The sequence below is a fragment of the Penaeus japonicus genome, unplaced genomic scaffold, assembly GCF_977035675.1.
Source record: "Penaeus japonicus unplaced genomic scaffold, GWHDUDI00000001_assembly GWHDUDI00000013, whole genome shotgun sequence".
NCBI lineage: Eukaryota > Metazoa > Arthropoda > Malacostraca > Decapoda > Penaeidae > Penaeus > Penaeus japonicus.
Window position 1 is genome coordinate 5,206,563 of NW_028234415.1, and position 18,525 is coordinate 5,225,087.

General features: G+C 36.6%; 1 protein-coding gene across 1 annotated transcript in view; it reads right to left on the reverse strand.

Moving 5' to 3' along the window:
• Positions 1-17,878, reverse strand: part of LOC122265756 (uncharacterized) — an 18,376-nt gene extending 498 nt beyond the window's left edge. The window contains exons 1-14 of the mRNA XM_043035176.2: positions 16,745-17,878; positions 13,767-13,932; positions 13,261-13,452; positions 12,706-12,830; positions 11,935-12,157; positions 11,219-11,344; positions 9,623-9,760; positions 9,306-9,441; positions 9,019-9,181; positions 7,102-7,237; positions 6,678-6,897; positions 6,126-6,407; positions 4,990-5,106; positions 1-4,693 (exon numbers count right to left, since the gene is read on the reverse strand). The exon at positions 1-4,693 is cut by the window's left edge and continues 498 nt beyond it. Of these exons, the coding sequence (XP_042891110.2) occupies positions 378-4,693; positions 4,990-5,106; positions 6,126-6,407; positions 6,678-6,897; positions 7,102-7,237; positions 9,019-9,181; positions 9,306-9,441; positions 9,623-9,760; positions 11,219-11,344; positions 11,935-12,157; positions 12,706-12,830; positions 13,261-13,452; positions 13,767-13,932; positions 16,745-17,763 (7,359 nt within the window). The 5' untranslated portion in view covers positions 17,764-17,878 and the 3' untranslated portion in view covers positions 1-377. The remainder of the gene's footprint in view (positions 4,694-4,989; positions 5,107-6,125; positions 6,408-6,677; positions 6,898-7,101; positions 7,238-9,018; positions 9,182-9,305; positions 9,442-9,622; positions 9,761-11,218; positions 11,345-11,934; positions 12,158-12,705; positions 12,831-13,260; positions 13,453-13,766; positions 13,933-16,744) is intronic.
• Positions 17,879-18,525: the final 647 nt, after the last annotated feature.

Here is an 18,525-nt window from a genome sequence, read left to right on the forward strand (position 1 = left end):
AAGAATACTACAAATAATACTAGCACTACCTGATAATACAAAAAAAAAAAACATCTAAAAAAGAAGTAAATGAAATGATCCAGTAACAAGATAATGTCAATAATATCAAATCCAAATGTTCATTAATTATTATTATGACTATACAAGCAATTCATTTATAGACAGAATATATATTTCTATATAAAATTTAGGAAACTGGTTTGAAAATAGAACATATACACTCACATAAACATACAAACTCAAACACTCAGAAGGCCTGCTTGCCAAAGAAGACAATCAGGAATTGTACCTATATAAAAGTATGCCCTCACACAGAATCTTGCACAACCAGATACTACTCACTGGTTACCACCATGACTACCACCATTGATGTTCATTTAAAAATTTTTGCTGCTTCTGTACAATCTTCTGCTAGACTTCGGCTTTGGTTGATATCCTGTGTCGTCTTGAGATTCATGGGTGTCCATACTCACTTTGTTATTAATTATTGGTGACACCGATAAGTGAACTAGACTTAACATACTTGGGTTAGAAAGTCTAGACCTTTTTGACCTGCCTTGGATTGGAGATAATTCTATCCGGGGACTCTTGTGAATGGAATGTTTATTCTTTTGTTTACGTATGAAGGTCTTCATGGTAGGTGATCCAGGGACATTCTGAACTGTCCATTCCTCATTAACAACAGTATTCCTTTGGCTTTTCAACTGTGGATCTGGAGACAGGTTAAAAGGGAGGTCCTCAAGGTCCGAACTATTACAATGCCCAATGCTCGAAGCAGTGCTAATTGAATCCTCGTCATTGTTTTGTTGTTCCATCATTTCTCTTTCTAATTTGTGTCCTAATGCTTCATCACTCTTTCTCTTAGAACTTTTCATGGGGCTTCCTCCTCGCTCTGGGGATAAAGTAATCAATTTCTGGAAGAATTCTGGAGAGACACTCAAGTCTTTTGACATATGTCGTGTAAATCGCAGAGGTGTAATTATAGACTTTTCCTTGTGGCTTTTCTTTTTCTTTGATGCAGGAGTATCACATGAATTGGATGAATCTAAAGAATTGTCAGCATCTTTCCTGTCATCATTTGTGCCCGAGTTTACTGGCAAATCTCCACTGGAGTTGAGATCTGAACTTCCAATTGATGCATTTGCTTCAGAAACTTGGTACTGATCTCCACTTTTGGTAAGCTTTAATTTCACTCCTCTTCTCTTTCTCTTTGTTGTCCTGCCACGTGATTTTTCTTCATTTCTTCCCTGCTCTGTTTTACCAGTTGTACTTTTCTGTGGATCACTTTCCACATCTGGCTTAGAATTCTTACTTTTGTTAGTTCTTGGTTTGACTCTTTTCCAGTCATTTGGTGTCTCTGGTCTTTTCCGTAGTGATGTTTCTGCAGCAATTCTTGTTACAGTTTCAGCCTCTGCAGACTGTTTGTGTATCGGTGAGAGATAAATATCAATTTTCTGCTGTTTACATCTGTCTGGAGTGCTGACTTTAGATAATGGAGAGTCTTGCAGATCAAGTTTACTAGACTCTACTCCTACCTTTTTAACATCATTTTCAGTTGGCATTGCCTTTTCCGTTTTATTGTTAAGGGGTAGATTTTCAACATTTTTCAAAGGCATCAACTCTAAGTCTGTTTTCAAAGGAGATATAAAATCTTCGTCGTCTTCAAATATCCTCCTCCTCTTAGCAGACGGCGTGTTAACGGTCTTTTCGACAAGAGTGACCGGTGACGGTACGTTAGTGTCAAAGATATAATCCTCATCCTCGCTACTGTACTCCTTGAACGAGGGAATTCTTCTGACGCAACTTCTCTTGCTTGCCCTTTCTTCGGTAATTTTCTTTGGTACCTCCGCCTGTTTTCTCAAGCTCAACCTCCTCTCGTTTCCTCTCCTCCTTTTTAAGTCTTGTCTGTTACTACTGTTTGACTTGCCTTTTATATTTTCCTGATTGACAGTTTCGTCAATCTCGTCATCGCTTTCAAATATCTTCCTCTTGGTGGTTTTCTTGGATTTTTTATCAGTCTCTCTACTTTTAGGCTGATCAATTGCTAAGTTTACACGTGAGTTACTTACAGACTCGGGCTTCTCATCCACCAAATCATTCATCTGTTCAGTGTCTATCACATCTGCCTTCAGTAAGTTTTCTCTTTCTTCCAATTCTAATTTGTCACTCTCACTGTCTGATGTTAATCCTGTTGAATCTTCCATTTTTAGTACCTCATCTACTATTTCAATATCTTTCTTGCCCTCTTTAATATGAAGATTTGATGTGTTTCCAGCCTTGTTGACTTCAGATTCTTCACTATTGTGCAGTAAGGAGCTATTTCCAGACCTCCTTGTTTCTCTTCTGAATATCCTCTCAGGTTTTGTAACAGGCTTTATTTCCATCTCCTGTTCACCACCATCCTTAGAGACTTGATTCTGTAACACATCATTCCCCAGCTGTTCTGCCTGTTTTCCTTTATTTTCCCCTTCAGATTTTTCAATTTCACCCTTGCATTTTTCTTCATCCAACAAATCTGTATCTTCAGATTCATCTACCTCTGAAGATACCAAATGAATGTGTGATCTTCTGGATCCTCTTTTGTGAGGCATTTTACATTCAAGATTGGATTTTTGCTCAGCTTTTTCCACTGCCTCACTCCTATCTTTATTTGTTTCAGTATTTGTTGATTTTCCCGAAACTGCTGTTGTCTGATGCTCCTCTACCTTCAAATCATTAATCACCAACTTCTCATTTCTTCTTTCATTTTCCCTTTCAATGGACTTTTTATTTGGAGATGTATTCATCAACGTTCTTTGCACTTCAAAAGCTTCTTTAATTTGGGGATTTTCCGATTCATCTAAGTTGTCTTCACTTGAGCCAACAGATAAGCCTCTATTCTTTTTGTCTGAATGAACTGTAATCTCACTCACAATACTCTTCTTAATCTGGTCAAGTTGCTTTAATCTTTCCTTTTTCACACTAACCACTGCCCCATCTGGCTGGGTTTCTGCACTGCCTTCAAGTCTGCTGAGTTGTTGATTCATTCTCTCTATATACCATTTCATTTTTGGGTCCAAAGTAATTTCAGGGCTAGCAAGGAGGTCTTCATTACCTGAATGACAGTCTTCATTCTTTTCAGGGGTCTCTTGCTCATTTAAGAAAGCATTTAAATCAAGCAATCGAGTTTTTGATTCTCCTAAAGAAGGAGCCAAGTCTTCATGCAAGCTGTGACTTACAACAGGAGAATGACTGTTTGCTTGTTTGGTAGGACTGGAGAGAGAACACAAGATACCATTGATATCTAGTTTGAAAAAGTCATCATCTTCACTTATCTCTGCTGCTCCAATCTCAGAGGTTTCTTCATGCTCTTTTCCAAACATGAGCGTACTTATCAATTCAACATCTTCTGGAGTAATACCCTTTAAATTTTCGACACTAATGTCTGGTCTTAAATCTTCATTTCCTGATAAATTCTTATTTTCCTCTTCGACACTTGCATCCTCTGCCAGAGAACATTTTTTCTCAGGAGTGTGAAGTAGGACTGGACTTTTACAATGCCTTTGACTACCTTTCACTGGTGACAAAAGTTCAATTTCACTTTCTCCGTTACAGACAAATGTACCCACTTTTACAGGAGTGCCTATATCTGCTTTTGAAGGAGTTTCAGGAACCCTTTCACTGATGTCTTCTAAATTTAATCTAGATACTCTCAGGCTTGCTTTACCATCCATATATTTTAATGGTGTTTTCATTGGAGTCTGCTTATCTTTCTTTCCAGTTGTAGCAAATATGTCTGGACTCTGGATGTTAGCTTTAGCAGGAGTTTTACCAGGAGTCTTGGAGGGAGTTTTCAAAATACTTTTGGGAGTAGGAGGATTGCTTGACAATATTCCTAATTTGTTTTTGGGAGTTTGTGGATTGTTGGCTAATAGAACACGTTTGCTTGGAGTAAGTGTCAAACTGAACTGCACTCTCTTACTTGGTGTCAGAGTAGATAGGGATGTATCCAATGGAGGTTTACCTTTTGGTGTGCAAGGAATCAATCCATCAACAGAGAAAATTTTCTTACTGAAAGGACTATCATTTACTTTCTTTGGGGTACAGAATAAAGGCTCCTCTTTAGCTGTCTCAGCACGAAGGCTCCTTCTGGGGGATTTAGGGACCAAAAGTGGCTTTGTTGGAGTACAGAGTGAGAGAGCCCTTTTCACAGCCTTTACAGGAGTTCTCTTTAAACTCATCCTAGATGATGATGCTTCACAACCTTTAGTTAATCTCTGTCCATGGGTATTTTTGGTGGGAGAGTCAGAGAAGACTGACGATGACTGCGAAGTGTTATTGGACACATTATTAGCTGAACTTAATGTTTCTGAACTTTCTTCAACTTCAGTGCTTGTATCCAGGCCATAGTCCAAGACGCGTCTTTCTGGAGTCCCAGCATCATTATGATCCTTATTGTTACACGTGGAATCTTGATGGGAAAGATCTGACTGGCTTGCTGATAAGATTTCAGAGAACAAGAAACTAGCATCTCCCACGCTTTGAAAAGCACTGGAATCTAAGCTCCTTCTCTCAGAATGGCTGCGGATGTGGTCAGCAAGCAACTGAGTTTTACCACGTTCCCAGTTTCGGGAACGTGCACCAGAGTAGAATGAATTTCTGCGAGTAATTGTCAAACTTGCTTGAAGCCTTCGGGGTGTTGTTTTGCTGACTCCTGTGGAGATAAAAATATTGGTAGGTAAAATGCCGTTACTTTTAATACATGCAGAATATAACGTAATGTGCATGAGTGAAATAGAGACATGAAAATGGAAAGAGAGGAGTGCAGAGGAAAGGGTAGGGACCAAGAGATGAAAAAGGAGAGGAGAGGAGAGAGGATGGGAGGAGCAAGAGGAGTCAGGAAAAAGAGGAGGAAGAGAAGGAAAACGAAAGGGAATAGGGGAAAAGAAAGATAAGGAAAAAGAGACTGCAAAAGCCTAGGAGAGGCAAAGAAAATGCAGATACACATACTTTTTATATCTGGGCTCTCAGTGACCAGTGTTGTGCCTGTGCTTTTGCGAATTCTTCTCTTGTTAAACATAGTCTGCCCAACTTTATCTCCAGGTGTTTCAGGAACAATTACACCTCCTGTGTGAATATAAAAATTAACTTCTACAATGCTGTCAGACATTGGGATTAACTAATGCAACAATGGTTACTTTCAGTGATTTTTTTTTTCCAAGTAAATTTGTTACTCCTACTTTGCATTAACCCGTTACCAATGGGTTACAAGATATGTCAAGTGGTGGCAGCTCTAGCCACCGGGGACAAGATATTTTGTCATGGCTATCCCCCTGGCTGACACGCCAAATGAATGAGCAAGTAGTGCTTGGCCGCAGCCAGTGTGGGCGAATAGCCCTAGGCATTAGGCTTACGCATTTGAAATACCCTGGCATTTTGACCATTTGGAGCCAAAACAGCCCCATTGGCAACAGGTTAATGAGTACAAATGTTCATAAATTTCATCAGCAATTGCGCTAAAAAAAAGCATCTCAGGTAAGTATTTTAGCCACTCGTAAATGTTCAAGACATTACTAGCAAAGTGAACCAGTGGCAAAAATGTTATATATATATATCAAATATAAATGGTAGTGCATCTGACTCAGAAACACTGGAAGGTTCTGCTCTAACATTGATATTCTTTACGCCCTACTTAACCCATTTATATTGGGACTTATATTTGCATAATGCAACTCCCACACGCTAGATAACAAGTGCACACAGTGACTAAGCTTGAAACTCTCCCTGCACAATGCCACACTGCGCCTCTAATATCACTTTTCAGCCACCAACTTCAACAGGGAGATAATCAGGATTTTTGTATTTGTTTACATTATTTTACCAAGTGAATAAAAATGTCTATACAAATGGAACTCCTATGATGATGTATACACGTAATGATGTAAAACATACTTTTTGAGGGAGAGATCATGACATAATAAAATGTCATCCAGCGGGAGCTAAATATTTGCATGACATGATATCATGCCACCCGGCAGAAATGGGTTAAAAGTAACTAAAATGGAGTTTAGTACATTCTTTTATGGCGAGTCTGAATGTAATCAAATAGCGCATTGAGGAAGTGCAAGCGAGTCCATGGACAATACCTTTCTTTGATTTTGGAGTCTTCATTCCTTTATTTGCAATGTGCAACCCTTTAACAGGAGTTTTATGGGAGCTTTTTGATGATTTCATTAATATTCTGCTCTTCCTTGGAGTGATAGCAGTGGATTTTCGATGCTTCTTCCGAGGACTGCGTCTCAACTCTGCCACAGGTACCGCTCCAACAGTCATTGATCTCTGTAACTTAGGCTTTGGAGCTGGACCATCGCTCAAGTCGAAGAGGTTGCGGCATACTTTCTTGATGTCATTGTCAGTGGACTCTGAAGCTGTTCCAAAGAAATTTTGTTGTGCATAAATTATATACTTTATTGTATATCTAACCTATATATTATTATAAATATTCAAAATATATGCATAATATGCATTGTAGGTGATATGAAAAAATATATTAATATGAAATTAGAACAAAAATATTAACAATAACAACAATAACCATAATAACAACACTAACAACAATATTTTAGCAATGTTCATTATGCCCATCTTTCTCTCCAATTTTTGTATGATCTTAACTAATGCTTATGCCTTTGACTAACCTTTATTTGCAACAGGAGCTGGGGGAGCTGCTGCTTGCTTAGTTTGCTCGCTAGTGGTCCTTCTCAGTGCCCTTGTTACCACTGGTATTACAATAGTTCGTTTGCTTGTTTCTTTTAGGCTTGGATGACGTGAAGACATCCTTCGACCTTCTCTTGATTTGCCCGAGCCTGGGTTCTCAACTGATCCACAAGCACTGTCGTAACTCACCACAGAACTTGCCTGTGAAAATATAAATCTCTGTAATATCTGTTGTGCCACATGTCAAATATATATTAAGTTACAAATGATATCTTTATCCTGTCCCACTTTGTTAAAACAATGCTTTGTAAACATACATATCAAGGAATAATTGATAATGTTATGTTAATTTTTCTACAAATTTGGAGAAAAAAAAGGGGCTAAAATGCCATCAACAGAACTAACATGTGATTTCACAGAATTGGGCCTTATGTCAGCTACAGAACTCAAGTCTCCTGTAAGAATCTTCAGGGGTCCAGGAAGAGGTTGATTCAGTTCTTCATAGATTTCTACCAGCACCTCTCCAAGAGTCCCAACATAGCTGCAAAAAAGAGAGGTTATTGTTTTTTACCTTAATACAATGCCGCCGGCCACAGACGGCGATTATGTAATATGATAGCGCGGGTGCCGTCATACGCCGTCAATGATATAATTGATTTAGGCCTATGCGTTCGAGAGCCCCGGCATTGACGCCAAAGAAGACGAAACGGCCCGGCGGGAATGGGTTAACAGACAGACACACACAGAGGAAGAAGGACAAACTATTTACCTGGCAAGTGACTGGTTGTCTAAACATCACATCAAATAGATGGCCACAATAAGAAAGCCTGTTCAATGTAAACAGAAAAAAGTAAACAGTTACTTTAACCTAAGTTTTGTAAACCCTTAAAATAATATTTGGTTTCATTATAGTGAGCTCTTGATGAAAAAGAATGGAGAGCAGCAACAATATATCTGAGCATTTGTAAAAGGAATAACAATATGTATTTTGGGTTACATTATAAATGGTATAAAAACAAATCCGAAGGTAAAATACATAAAAAAATGAAAATGTAAAAATTAAGCCTTTCATGTCACTAGCAGTTAAAACATTAGGGAAGTCTACTGCTGCAGACTTTCACTAAGTTTCCGGAAATTTATATGAACTCTCATTCATTTACTTATTGATATAGATTTATATCCCTTACTTTACTTCAATCCACAACTTCAATATTCCATACTTTAACTAATACTGTCATCTTTAAACAGACAGTTCACCTGTGACCTTGAAATTTCTTCCAACACTTCAGAACCTAGATAATTCCACTCCTTAATCCTTAATCCTCTGTTTACTTTTGGAGGCTTTTATATGGCCAATGTTTTACATTTGAATAATTTTAAGTACACTTTCAAATAAAAATCAATCATCTTAGTGTACCAATAATCACACAAAGGGTGTAATTTTGAATGACTTTTTACAATATATATTGCAATATTAGATACCTACAATATCTGGCTTCAACATAACTATATCTTCTCTGCATCCCCTGTTTTTTATACTTGAAAATTTCCATATTTAAGACTTGGGTCCTAGCTTGAAAGTGATAGTCTTAATTAAGGAAAATACAATACTAACTGGAAATACAATGACAGAAGCTAACGTGTGTCAGCCTCTTCATGATGGTTCCACCTTTTTTTTATTTATCATTAAAATATAGCACTATCCGAATGTAAACAAATTGATGAGGATTTTGATAAACCATTGGAAAAAAGTGAAGAAAAAGGAGTTCTGTACCACTCTTCTTGGTGAAGACACCAGAAAGTCCATAAAACTGAGTGGCAGGTATCAAAAATCTGAAGAATGGATTTTTTTTTCCCCAAAAAAAACATATGTTCTATGTTTCTCTCTTAATATTGGTATCTTTACTAAAGCCAGAATTTATTATGATGCTCTAATGTGTAATGCTGTTGACTAAGTTCAAATTTGCACAATTCATTATACAAAGGCTTATTGTACTATCATTTGTTTAGGGGTCATATGGCAAGAATAAATAACAGTAAATCTTAAAACCTTAAGAAGATAATGAATATGAAGAAGTAGAAGTAGAAGTAGAAGAAGAAGTACATATACATATATATATATATACATACATACATATATATATATATATATATATATATATATATATATATATATATACATACATACATATATATATATATATATATATATATATATATATATATATATTATATAAACATAAATAAATAAACAAACAAACAAACAAACACACTCTGACACCAATAACAGCTCTTAGCAAAGGTAATATTAAAAATACTTACTTTTCTAAGACGGTCTCCTGCAAGAAAGTGGCCATAGTGGTTGGGTTGTGGCGGAGAGATATGGCTCTTAACATCTTCACTGCCTCTTCCACATGGTGCTCTCTGATGCTGCTTCCCCTACTTTCCTCCTCTTCATCCTCCATTTGGCTACTTGAAGAGTAACCTATCCAAAGTTTCAAAGTCTTATAGAAACATAATTGACCCATATTATACCAAAATATCCATTCACAAATACAAGTATCAATGAACAATCTCAGCAGTATATGTTCTGTTCAATGTTATCTTACCTAAGACCCATAGTAACTCTAAGTGCAACAATGTCTGGAGTTTGTACTGGTGCAGATGAGACTCTGGAGGATGCTCATTATTTATACCAACGGTGGTTTGCATAACACCGCTACCTAACAGTTTTCGCAATCCACCCTGGAATTAATAAGTAGATATAAGTGCAGTGTTCATTTTTAAAGCAACAAAAAATTTGTGGTTCATCATTATTATTATTATTATCATTATATATATATATATATATATATATATATATATATATATATATATATATATATATATATATATATATATATTTACATCAAAAGCTTATTCTTACCTCCATGTCTCTTCCACAGCTGTTCTTGACATGCATGAGAGCAAGGTTAATCACAGTTTGTGCTGTGGTAAAGAGATCTGTCTCAATGCCATCACCATTGCACAGATTCTTTAATGTCTGGATCAGCTTGTCTGTGTCCTAAAAGAAAAAAAAAGAGACATTATTAATAAAACTTTAATTAAATGAAATATAAAAATAAATAAAATAAAATAATGATTATTACCTCTCCTTCATTGAGTAATCAATCTATATATGTATATTTTCAGACAAGTAAATTACATGATTCATATATCTGATCTCATGTCCAATAAAGTAAGATAGTATCAAGGAAAAACTAAATCTTCTTAAAACTTTGTTATGGAATTACATATCTTATCATCATTACATCACTCAGAGCCATAAGGCCTTTTGGCACTAATTATTGCATAAGATGTTAGTCTTATAGACATTATTTACATTTTCTTAATTTTCATTGAATTCTGAAGTTTCTGATATGCTTGATGTTCAAAATTCCTCTCTATTCATTTTCATTTAGATACCAGGATGTGATACACTCTTGTTATTTTCCAAAGTGGGCCTTCATAGTGTGTTGCATTACTTAACTGCACAGCAAACATTATAGTTGCAAAAGCATTATAATACTCTTTACATTAGATCTACTTATTATGTAGCATAAGCATCATATTGTTAAAAAAAGGATACATTTTAAAAAAATACTGTGCAGTGATGCATTCCCCTGTTTAATGTTCACAAAGTGTTTTGAGAAATTGGACACTGAGTGCAATAGACATGTGCATGTATGAAATGGCATTAAGCAAAAAAAGACCATGAGGGCAGCTAACAACTTGGCTCAAACTTCATCAATGTCACTTGAATCACAAACTAATCTTTCCAATGACTGTTTGCCTTGCACCTGGCTGTTCACATATCCTTTTACTTTAATTTATTCCTTTGGTCATTTTGTAGATGCTTAAACTGTTATACATGATTTTGTGTCTTACTATGTATAACTGTGTGTGTATATATATAAATATATTTCCTGTTATCTATCAATTTCCCAGTCTTTTTTCCCATCAATTCAAGGAAGGGGCAACCAGGCTGAATATGATCATATAAACCTCTAAAAATATGCTTTTTGGTATCTGACCCAAGAACTGCAGTGCATGCATATACTAGAGTCAAAGGGTTGAAGAGCAATTTGCAAATAAAAAAATATTATAATCTTCTTGGTTTTGTAAAAGACACTTTGGAATTAATATTATATTGTTGCCAATTACTTAGATTCCACTGACACCTCTTTTGCCTTTTGCTGAATTTCCTTTTTCTGTAATGATTTTCTGAACTGAATAACTCAAATTTTACTTACATTCATCACAATTATTTATTTAGTAACTTTTTTCAATATATTTAACCTGATAATGATATAGCAGTTTTGGCTCTGCCTGGTCTAAACTCTGGGATGTTTCAATCGCACAGGCCTTTAACGCCTTGGGCTATTCACCCACTCTGGCCACAACAGACCGCTGCATGCCCAATCACTCGGCATGCCGGCCATATAAAATGCCATGACATGATATCATAGAAACACATCCATACCTGAATATCAGACACCTTATTCAGTACTTGAGACTCAAGGGCCTGAGACTTCCGAGCCTGTTCTGAGGCCTGAGCTGCACGGCGCTCTGTTGCTTGGACACGTTCTTCCTCTTCTGCACGTTGTTCCTGCAAACAACGATAATTTGGTCAAAGTCTCTTGAAATTCCAATATAGAGAAAAGAGCTTCATTAGCCATATTTAAAACATTGACACTCAAAAGAAGAAAAGATATAATAATAATAATAATAATAATAATAATAATAACAATAATAATACATAAGAAAAATAAAATAAACAAATACAAATGATAATACATGATAGGCTTGTGTAAATAGGATTATTCAAGATACTCTTCATTTCATAAGACATCATCTGTAAACAGCTTATCAGCTAATTCCGAATTGTTCTTTCCGCTTTTCTTTTACTTGCTAAGATTTTGTAAACATATTTTAATGAAGTGTAATAATTCAGCTTCAAAATGTGACCAAAGCAATCATATGAGACAATGTTAAAGCAATCTTTAGAGTGAATTTTGCTAAGTGAGCAATGAATGTGAGGTGCATACAGCATAGATGAAATTAACAAATAACTAAAACCTGAAAGAGTTCAACATTTTTACCCATACATAAGGTATAATTGCTATTAGGGTGGTTAACAGATAATCATCATTCTATTCTTCTAGCAATTTGTCAAATATTAATCTCTTTATAACATACCTTTACTTTTTGCTGAGCCGTTACAATATGACTTTTCTTTACTAGCTGTTGAGCACGGCTCATGGTTGGCTTTTTAGAAGGTCCAGCTTCTCCCAAAGGTTGTGTTACATCAACAAGATCAACAGGGCCCATCTCTCCAGCTGATAGAGGACAAGGAATCTGGGGGCGGTATCTTTTCTGCAAGCGCTCTTGCATAGCTTTGCGTTCCATTCTGCTGGCCCGTCTGTGAACATTGCAAAAACTTATATAAGCTCATTGTTACTGACCTTTACAAACTAAGTAGTGTCTATTCAGGTTTTGTTAAATTATAATGGAAAAAGGGAGGAAAGGTAGGAGTGAAGAAGAGGGAGGGACAAAGATAAGGAAGGGCAAGGCTAAATATAAGAAAAAGTTAAACACAAAGAAATAAACCTTGAGTCTTCCAGAATCAGTTATTTTAGCATTTCACACATAATATTCAATTTTTGATAGAAAACTTAATAACACCTTACTTATCTTGTAATCATACTCTGTTAATCCTAGAGGAGGGCATGAAGTACATCAGAGAAATTTTGTTAAACTTCATGTTTACAAAAAATATTTATGACACTGAAGACAATCTTAACTAGCTAAATGTCTTTTGACAGAGAAATACCACACTATCTGTAGTAACACCAAAGGACAAAACATCTTGGTACTTTTAGTGTTCAAAATAATCATATGAGATTCTGCAATTCACTGAACTTTTAATCAGTCTCTCACTGAATAAAGACAGATTTACTATTTCCTTACTTTTTCCTGATTTGTTTCATTGTTTCACTGCATCCCTTTAAGGGTCTGTACCATCTTTCCGTTTGGTGGGCGGAAAATCTCTTGGTGGTTATTACAGTCTCCCCATTTGTGTGTGGAGAGGCACTCTGTAAATGAACCTTTTGTTAGTGGAATGAATATGAAACACTTATGAATACTATAATCTTATATATTTAAAGTCTTTATTTCTTTATTTGGTAAACCTAGAATGAAAAAGACATCTTACCAGAAACCATCATACGTTATCAAAATATTAGACATGAACATAAATGCACTCTCCTTTTCAAATGATTATCTACATACAAAATTATTTCAGTGCTGAATTAAAAATATTGATATGAAACCATACCAAATGTAATTTTCTGGGGACATACACACACACACACACACACACACACACACACACACACACACACACACACACACACACACACACACACACACACACACACACACACACAAAAAAAGCACAGTGGTCCTTGTATAACTGCACCCTAGTCTTTTTTTTTTTTTTTTTTTTTTTACAATCAATCTTACCTTCAGACATTTCTCAACTGTCTGAGCTACAAATTTAAGTAAGTGAGGATCAGTAACCCGGGTTTCTTGGCAAGCAGCTTGACTGTGCAGTGGAGGTGTTGCTAGGCCAGAAGCAGATATCACAGCGAGACAGCCAACACCTCCGGCCCATGGACACAGCACAGCAACTCCTCCACAGTTAAGTTTGAGGAGCTGAAAGTAAAAATATACATATTTCCCAAATCTGTTTCAATACAATACACACATTTTTCAAAAAAATAAAAAATAAATAAAAAAATAATAATAAATAAATAAATAAAAATTATCAAATCCCTAATAATTTCCAGAAAAATAAGGTTTTAAACACAATTTATGAAAGAAAAAGAAAAATCATACCAATGACCACTATTAGAAAATCCTACTGCAGCTACATAAAAAATCAATATAGAATATAATTTTCAAAGCATCAATGAATCAGTTTTAAAAAATTGAATTCATTATCAAGAGAATATACACAAAAATCTTACCACTGAAAGCTGATATTTTGCAAGCACACTGATAAGAGTGGTGAACACAGTGTTTGGAGCATGGCAGACGTAAAGATGACCAGTTCCACCGGCTACAGCCAAAACGCTTACTGCACTCGTTCGCACCACACCAACCACAACCGCATTTCCCCATTCCTGTGAGGAGCTGTACAGAGAAAAACAAGAATGTAAATACATGTACCGTGAAGGTAAAAAGATGGGTTCTAAAACTGCACTTGTCCATTACTTCACTACTTTTTACACTTTATGTTTTTTGGCCTACCTGAAAATAATACAATTATAGGTCATTTTGTTAGAAAATAAATTGTATCTAAGAAAAGATATACCACTAATACAAAAAGTGCAAGCAAATGAAAAGAAAAGAGAAAGAGAAACAAAGAGAAAAAGAGAGAAGTGGAGAGATCTTATGAGTATATATAAGATTAGAGGTATGAAAAGAACCTTGAAGAAATTGTTATTACATAGTCACTCTGTATTTTTGACAATACAAGTAAAATCTTTTGCAAAGCTCCCAAGGCCAAGTAGGCACCCAATGACAATCAATTTGTTAATTTGCTTTGACAAGTCATTTTGTGATATCAAAACAATTTATATTCAGCTTGAATTTTAATTTCAACAGCCCTAGCTTTACTGGCACATTATAAGGATTTTATAATATGCTGTCAACTTTGATGGACTAAATGGTTGAACATGTTAATGGGAACTTTAGGAAGAGAACATGTATGTATTTCATTGTTATTATGTAAATCTTTTCCCTGAAAGTGCCTATATGATTAAATTTCATTTCTACAGTTCAAGTAAAATTCTCATGGAAAAATCAACCTGAAGCTAAAGCCACACTTTATTCCTACATTAACACTGGGCTGACACAAAAATTATAACTGAAAATCTTGGATCTGAGTTTCTGCATGACAGCACAAGTCCTCAATATGACATCATAAAGCTTGAACTGTCTGTTAATATGGATACTATTGGAGACAACACTGCATAAAGTAGAGATAGTCCACCAATTGGCAAAAGCTGTCACAATCTAAAAAGAAAGAACTGTGTAAAAGTAGCTGAAGAAAGGTATAGATTTTGTACATAGGTTTATGGCTACATTTCATTTCTGCTGCTTATATTTCAAGCCAATAAATACAATGATACCCTCTGATGCAATACCACAGAAGAGGTTATGTCATACTTCTATAATGGTTCACCAGAGATAATAGACGTAATATTATCCCATTGATAACAGGGATTGGACAGTCCACTATGATTTTGCTATGAAAATGTTTTTCTCTCTCTCACCAAGGAGTCAATTAGTAGGCCTACCTGACCTTACCTATTCACCCCTTTCCTTGATTATTTGGGAAAGCTTCCCTTTTGAATATTTTTTATAATAATTACTATTATGACTACCACTGCTATTGTTATTATCATTATTATAATAGCAGTAAAAATACAAGCCATTTTCTGTGAAAATTCAAGGAATGAGGTTAACAGGTGAGTTCAGGTAAGCCTACTAATTGACTCCTTGTTGTCTGACTACTTCTAAACACACCCACACCCACCCACCCATCCACACACACAGAGAGAGAGAGAGAGAGAGAGAGAGAGAGAGAGAGAGAGAGAGAGAGAGAGAGAGAGAGAGACAGACAGAGAGAGAGAGAGAGAGAGAGAGAGAGAGAGAGAGAGAGAGAGAGAGAGAGAGAGAGAGAGAGAGAGAGAGAGAGAGACACAGAGAGAGAGAGAGAGACACAGAGAGAGAGAGAGAGAGAGAGAGAGAGAGAGAGAGAGAGAGAGAGAGAGAGAGAGAGAGAGAGAGAGAGAGAGAGAGAGAGAGAGAGAGAGAGAGAGAGAGAGAGAGAGAGAGAGAGAGACAGAGAGAGAGAGAGAGAGAGACAGAGAGAGAGAGAGAGAGAGCGAGAGCGAGCGAGCGAGAGCGAGCGAGAGAGAGAGAGACAGAGAGAGACAGAGAGAGAGAAAACAATGCATGCATACATCCACACCTGTCATCAACAGACCAGCAAAATCTAAGACTATTGATAATGTTCCAAAAAATGATTAATTGTGTCATCACATGCTACATAATATTACTAAATACAATAAAACTTTACTTTAAGTATACATAATGTGTAGACTTAAATCTATAGATCTAGAGAAGTAACTAGATTGCTTGAATTTGGTTGTTGATTATTCTGAAAATGTATCCAGTTTCTTAATAAACTAAACCTTTCTTTCTGGTTATAATAAGTGATATAGCTGATATGGCAGTCCTTGGCATTTGCAGATAATGACTAGCAACTCCACTAAAAACAAAAAGTCAGCAACTTTCCTGAACACCAGAGTTTCAACATTAAGAAAAAAAACGTGCTAATGCCAATATCTGAGTAGCAAAACATTATTATAGTGTTCAAAGCACTATGTTCTTCTCCATCAGACTTAGTGTCATACTTGTTACTGAAGGAACCATATGATTAACATTCATCACTTTCTGACATATTATCCTTGTGTTTCTGTATTTGTGGCTCCCTTCAAAAGCTGTACCCGAGAATTGTGATAGCCAGCCTAATCATCTTTGTAAGAAAATAGAAGACAAAAAGCTGATATTAGCTAAAACATATGCATGTCATTTACAATGTGCATAAAATAAAAATGTCTAACTGGCAAAAGCTATATCTATTTATGACAATGATTAACCCTTTGGTCGCGGTATTAAAAAAATGTTTGTGCAGTAGGATGGCTGTTTTACATGTCTGACAAGGTGCCATCCGTGTCTATAACCGACTCTGCCTTTGAAGCAAATCATGCCATCTGCTGCTAATGGGTTAATGAAGTTGCATATGTTAGCCCATTCCAGTGCAATCATTCATGCATATCAACACCAATGAAAGTCTTGAGAAAGAGATAAAAGAATCTATATCATTACATACATCAAACTAAAACTAAATGAATGAACAAATCATGATAAATACCTTCCATGGACGGCCAACACCTCCAACTGCACCTTCAGGTAGGATATCCCTTCGGCGTCCTCCCACACCAGGAAAGGTCCTGGCTGAGGGCGGCGTGGCCTGGCTCCTCGTGCTTTCTTCCACCATGTCACTTGCACGCCAATCCCTGCCACACATACAGGAGGGGGCGGGAAGATTCCTCCCGCCTCTGGGACTCTGTCATTGGCTGCAATCTGCGTAGCTTCTGACTGGACAATGTTGCTGAGTGGATGTAGGCTGCCATTGAGCTTGCTTAAGCCTGTGTTTATGGTATTCGTCACACGAGGATCAACTACATCTGCCGCTGAGGCATCGGACACATTGACAAAGTTCAGGTGTATATGCTTGTCTTCCTGGAACCCTTTGAGCAATGCAGGGTCAATAATGGTTCCCAGGAAGTCCTCGGCCGTCACCTGCACCTCCCCAGACTCCGAGTCACAGCCACAGAAGAGCCTCACGTCCTCTAGGCTGTGTGGCACCCGAGTGCACACAATCACACAGTTGTATGGGCCTGCATTCTCGGGAAGGAGTTTGCTCTGTGCGCCCTTCACCTTACGTCGGTTCGTCTTCACCGGGGAGCTGATGTCCGGCCTATCCCAGTTGTAATCGAGGAGAACCTCTTGCAGAGCCTTCTTCAGGATATAACAATGAGGCTTGCCAGGCTCTCCTGGCAAGGGCTGTTCGCCCGGTGTCTGCTTGCTGTCAAAAGCCTTGCAAAACCTGTCCGTGACGTCATTTTCGAATTCGTCGAAGGAGCTCCTATTAAAGTCCACAAAGCTCTTCCTGGTGGTGTCCGGCCTGAAGGAGAGGGAGTCATAATACTTACACGACCAGCGCACCTCCTCGTAGCCCTTCTCGGTTCGCGCGCCAAATTCCGTCAACAACTTGAGGCAGCCCAACTTCAACCTGGCCACATTTCTCTCTAGTTCACTCTCGCTCCTCGATAAGTCCACGAAACTGTTCACATCAATGAGAAACACAGCTTGGACCGACGAGAACATGCCAGATAGCTGTATTTACTCACTTAAAACTACTTAAACATCCTCTGTTCACATCACATCAACCCATTTGTTGGTTTTAAACCGCGCTCAGGCTCACCACACTCCTCGCCCTCCCGCGACCCCGACACTTTTCGGGAATTTGAAATGCTCTTACAGATATTTGCATTATGATGCTTTATTTTGGGATATATTAATTATTTATTTTATTTATATATCCTGATATTTACTAGAGTTGTTAATTCCGTATACTGAATTAATATGTACGTGATGATTATGTTACTTAATTGACAATCATGTTTCAACAGTGAAACTGGATGTTATTTTGATCATTTTTACGACAGTATTTTCTTGTATTTTCTGGTATTCAGATATACTCTCAAATATATCAGTTTACATTATTTGTCAGTATGATTTTGTGAACCATTAATATCTATAGCATTGTTTTGTTCCAGATATTAATGAGCCAACTAACTTTTTAAAAGGCTTTTATAAAGTTTGATCACAATGACTTTCAAATTATCATCAGAATGAAGTTCAAGATTAGAAATGTATATACAGAATACGGGTATAGCGATGGTAAATAAAAATAAGTATAAGAAGCCTTTAAAACGAGATTTACAGTGCCAAATGTTATAGTATTTCAATGTAGAAAATAATTCTACAAGCATCATGTATTGATCACATATTCTAAATAAAGAATATTAGAGTACAATTAATTGATAAACCCATGAAATTATTAGAAAACCCATTATATATTTTTTT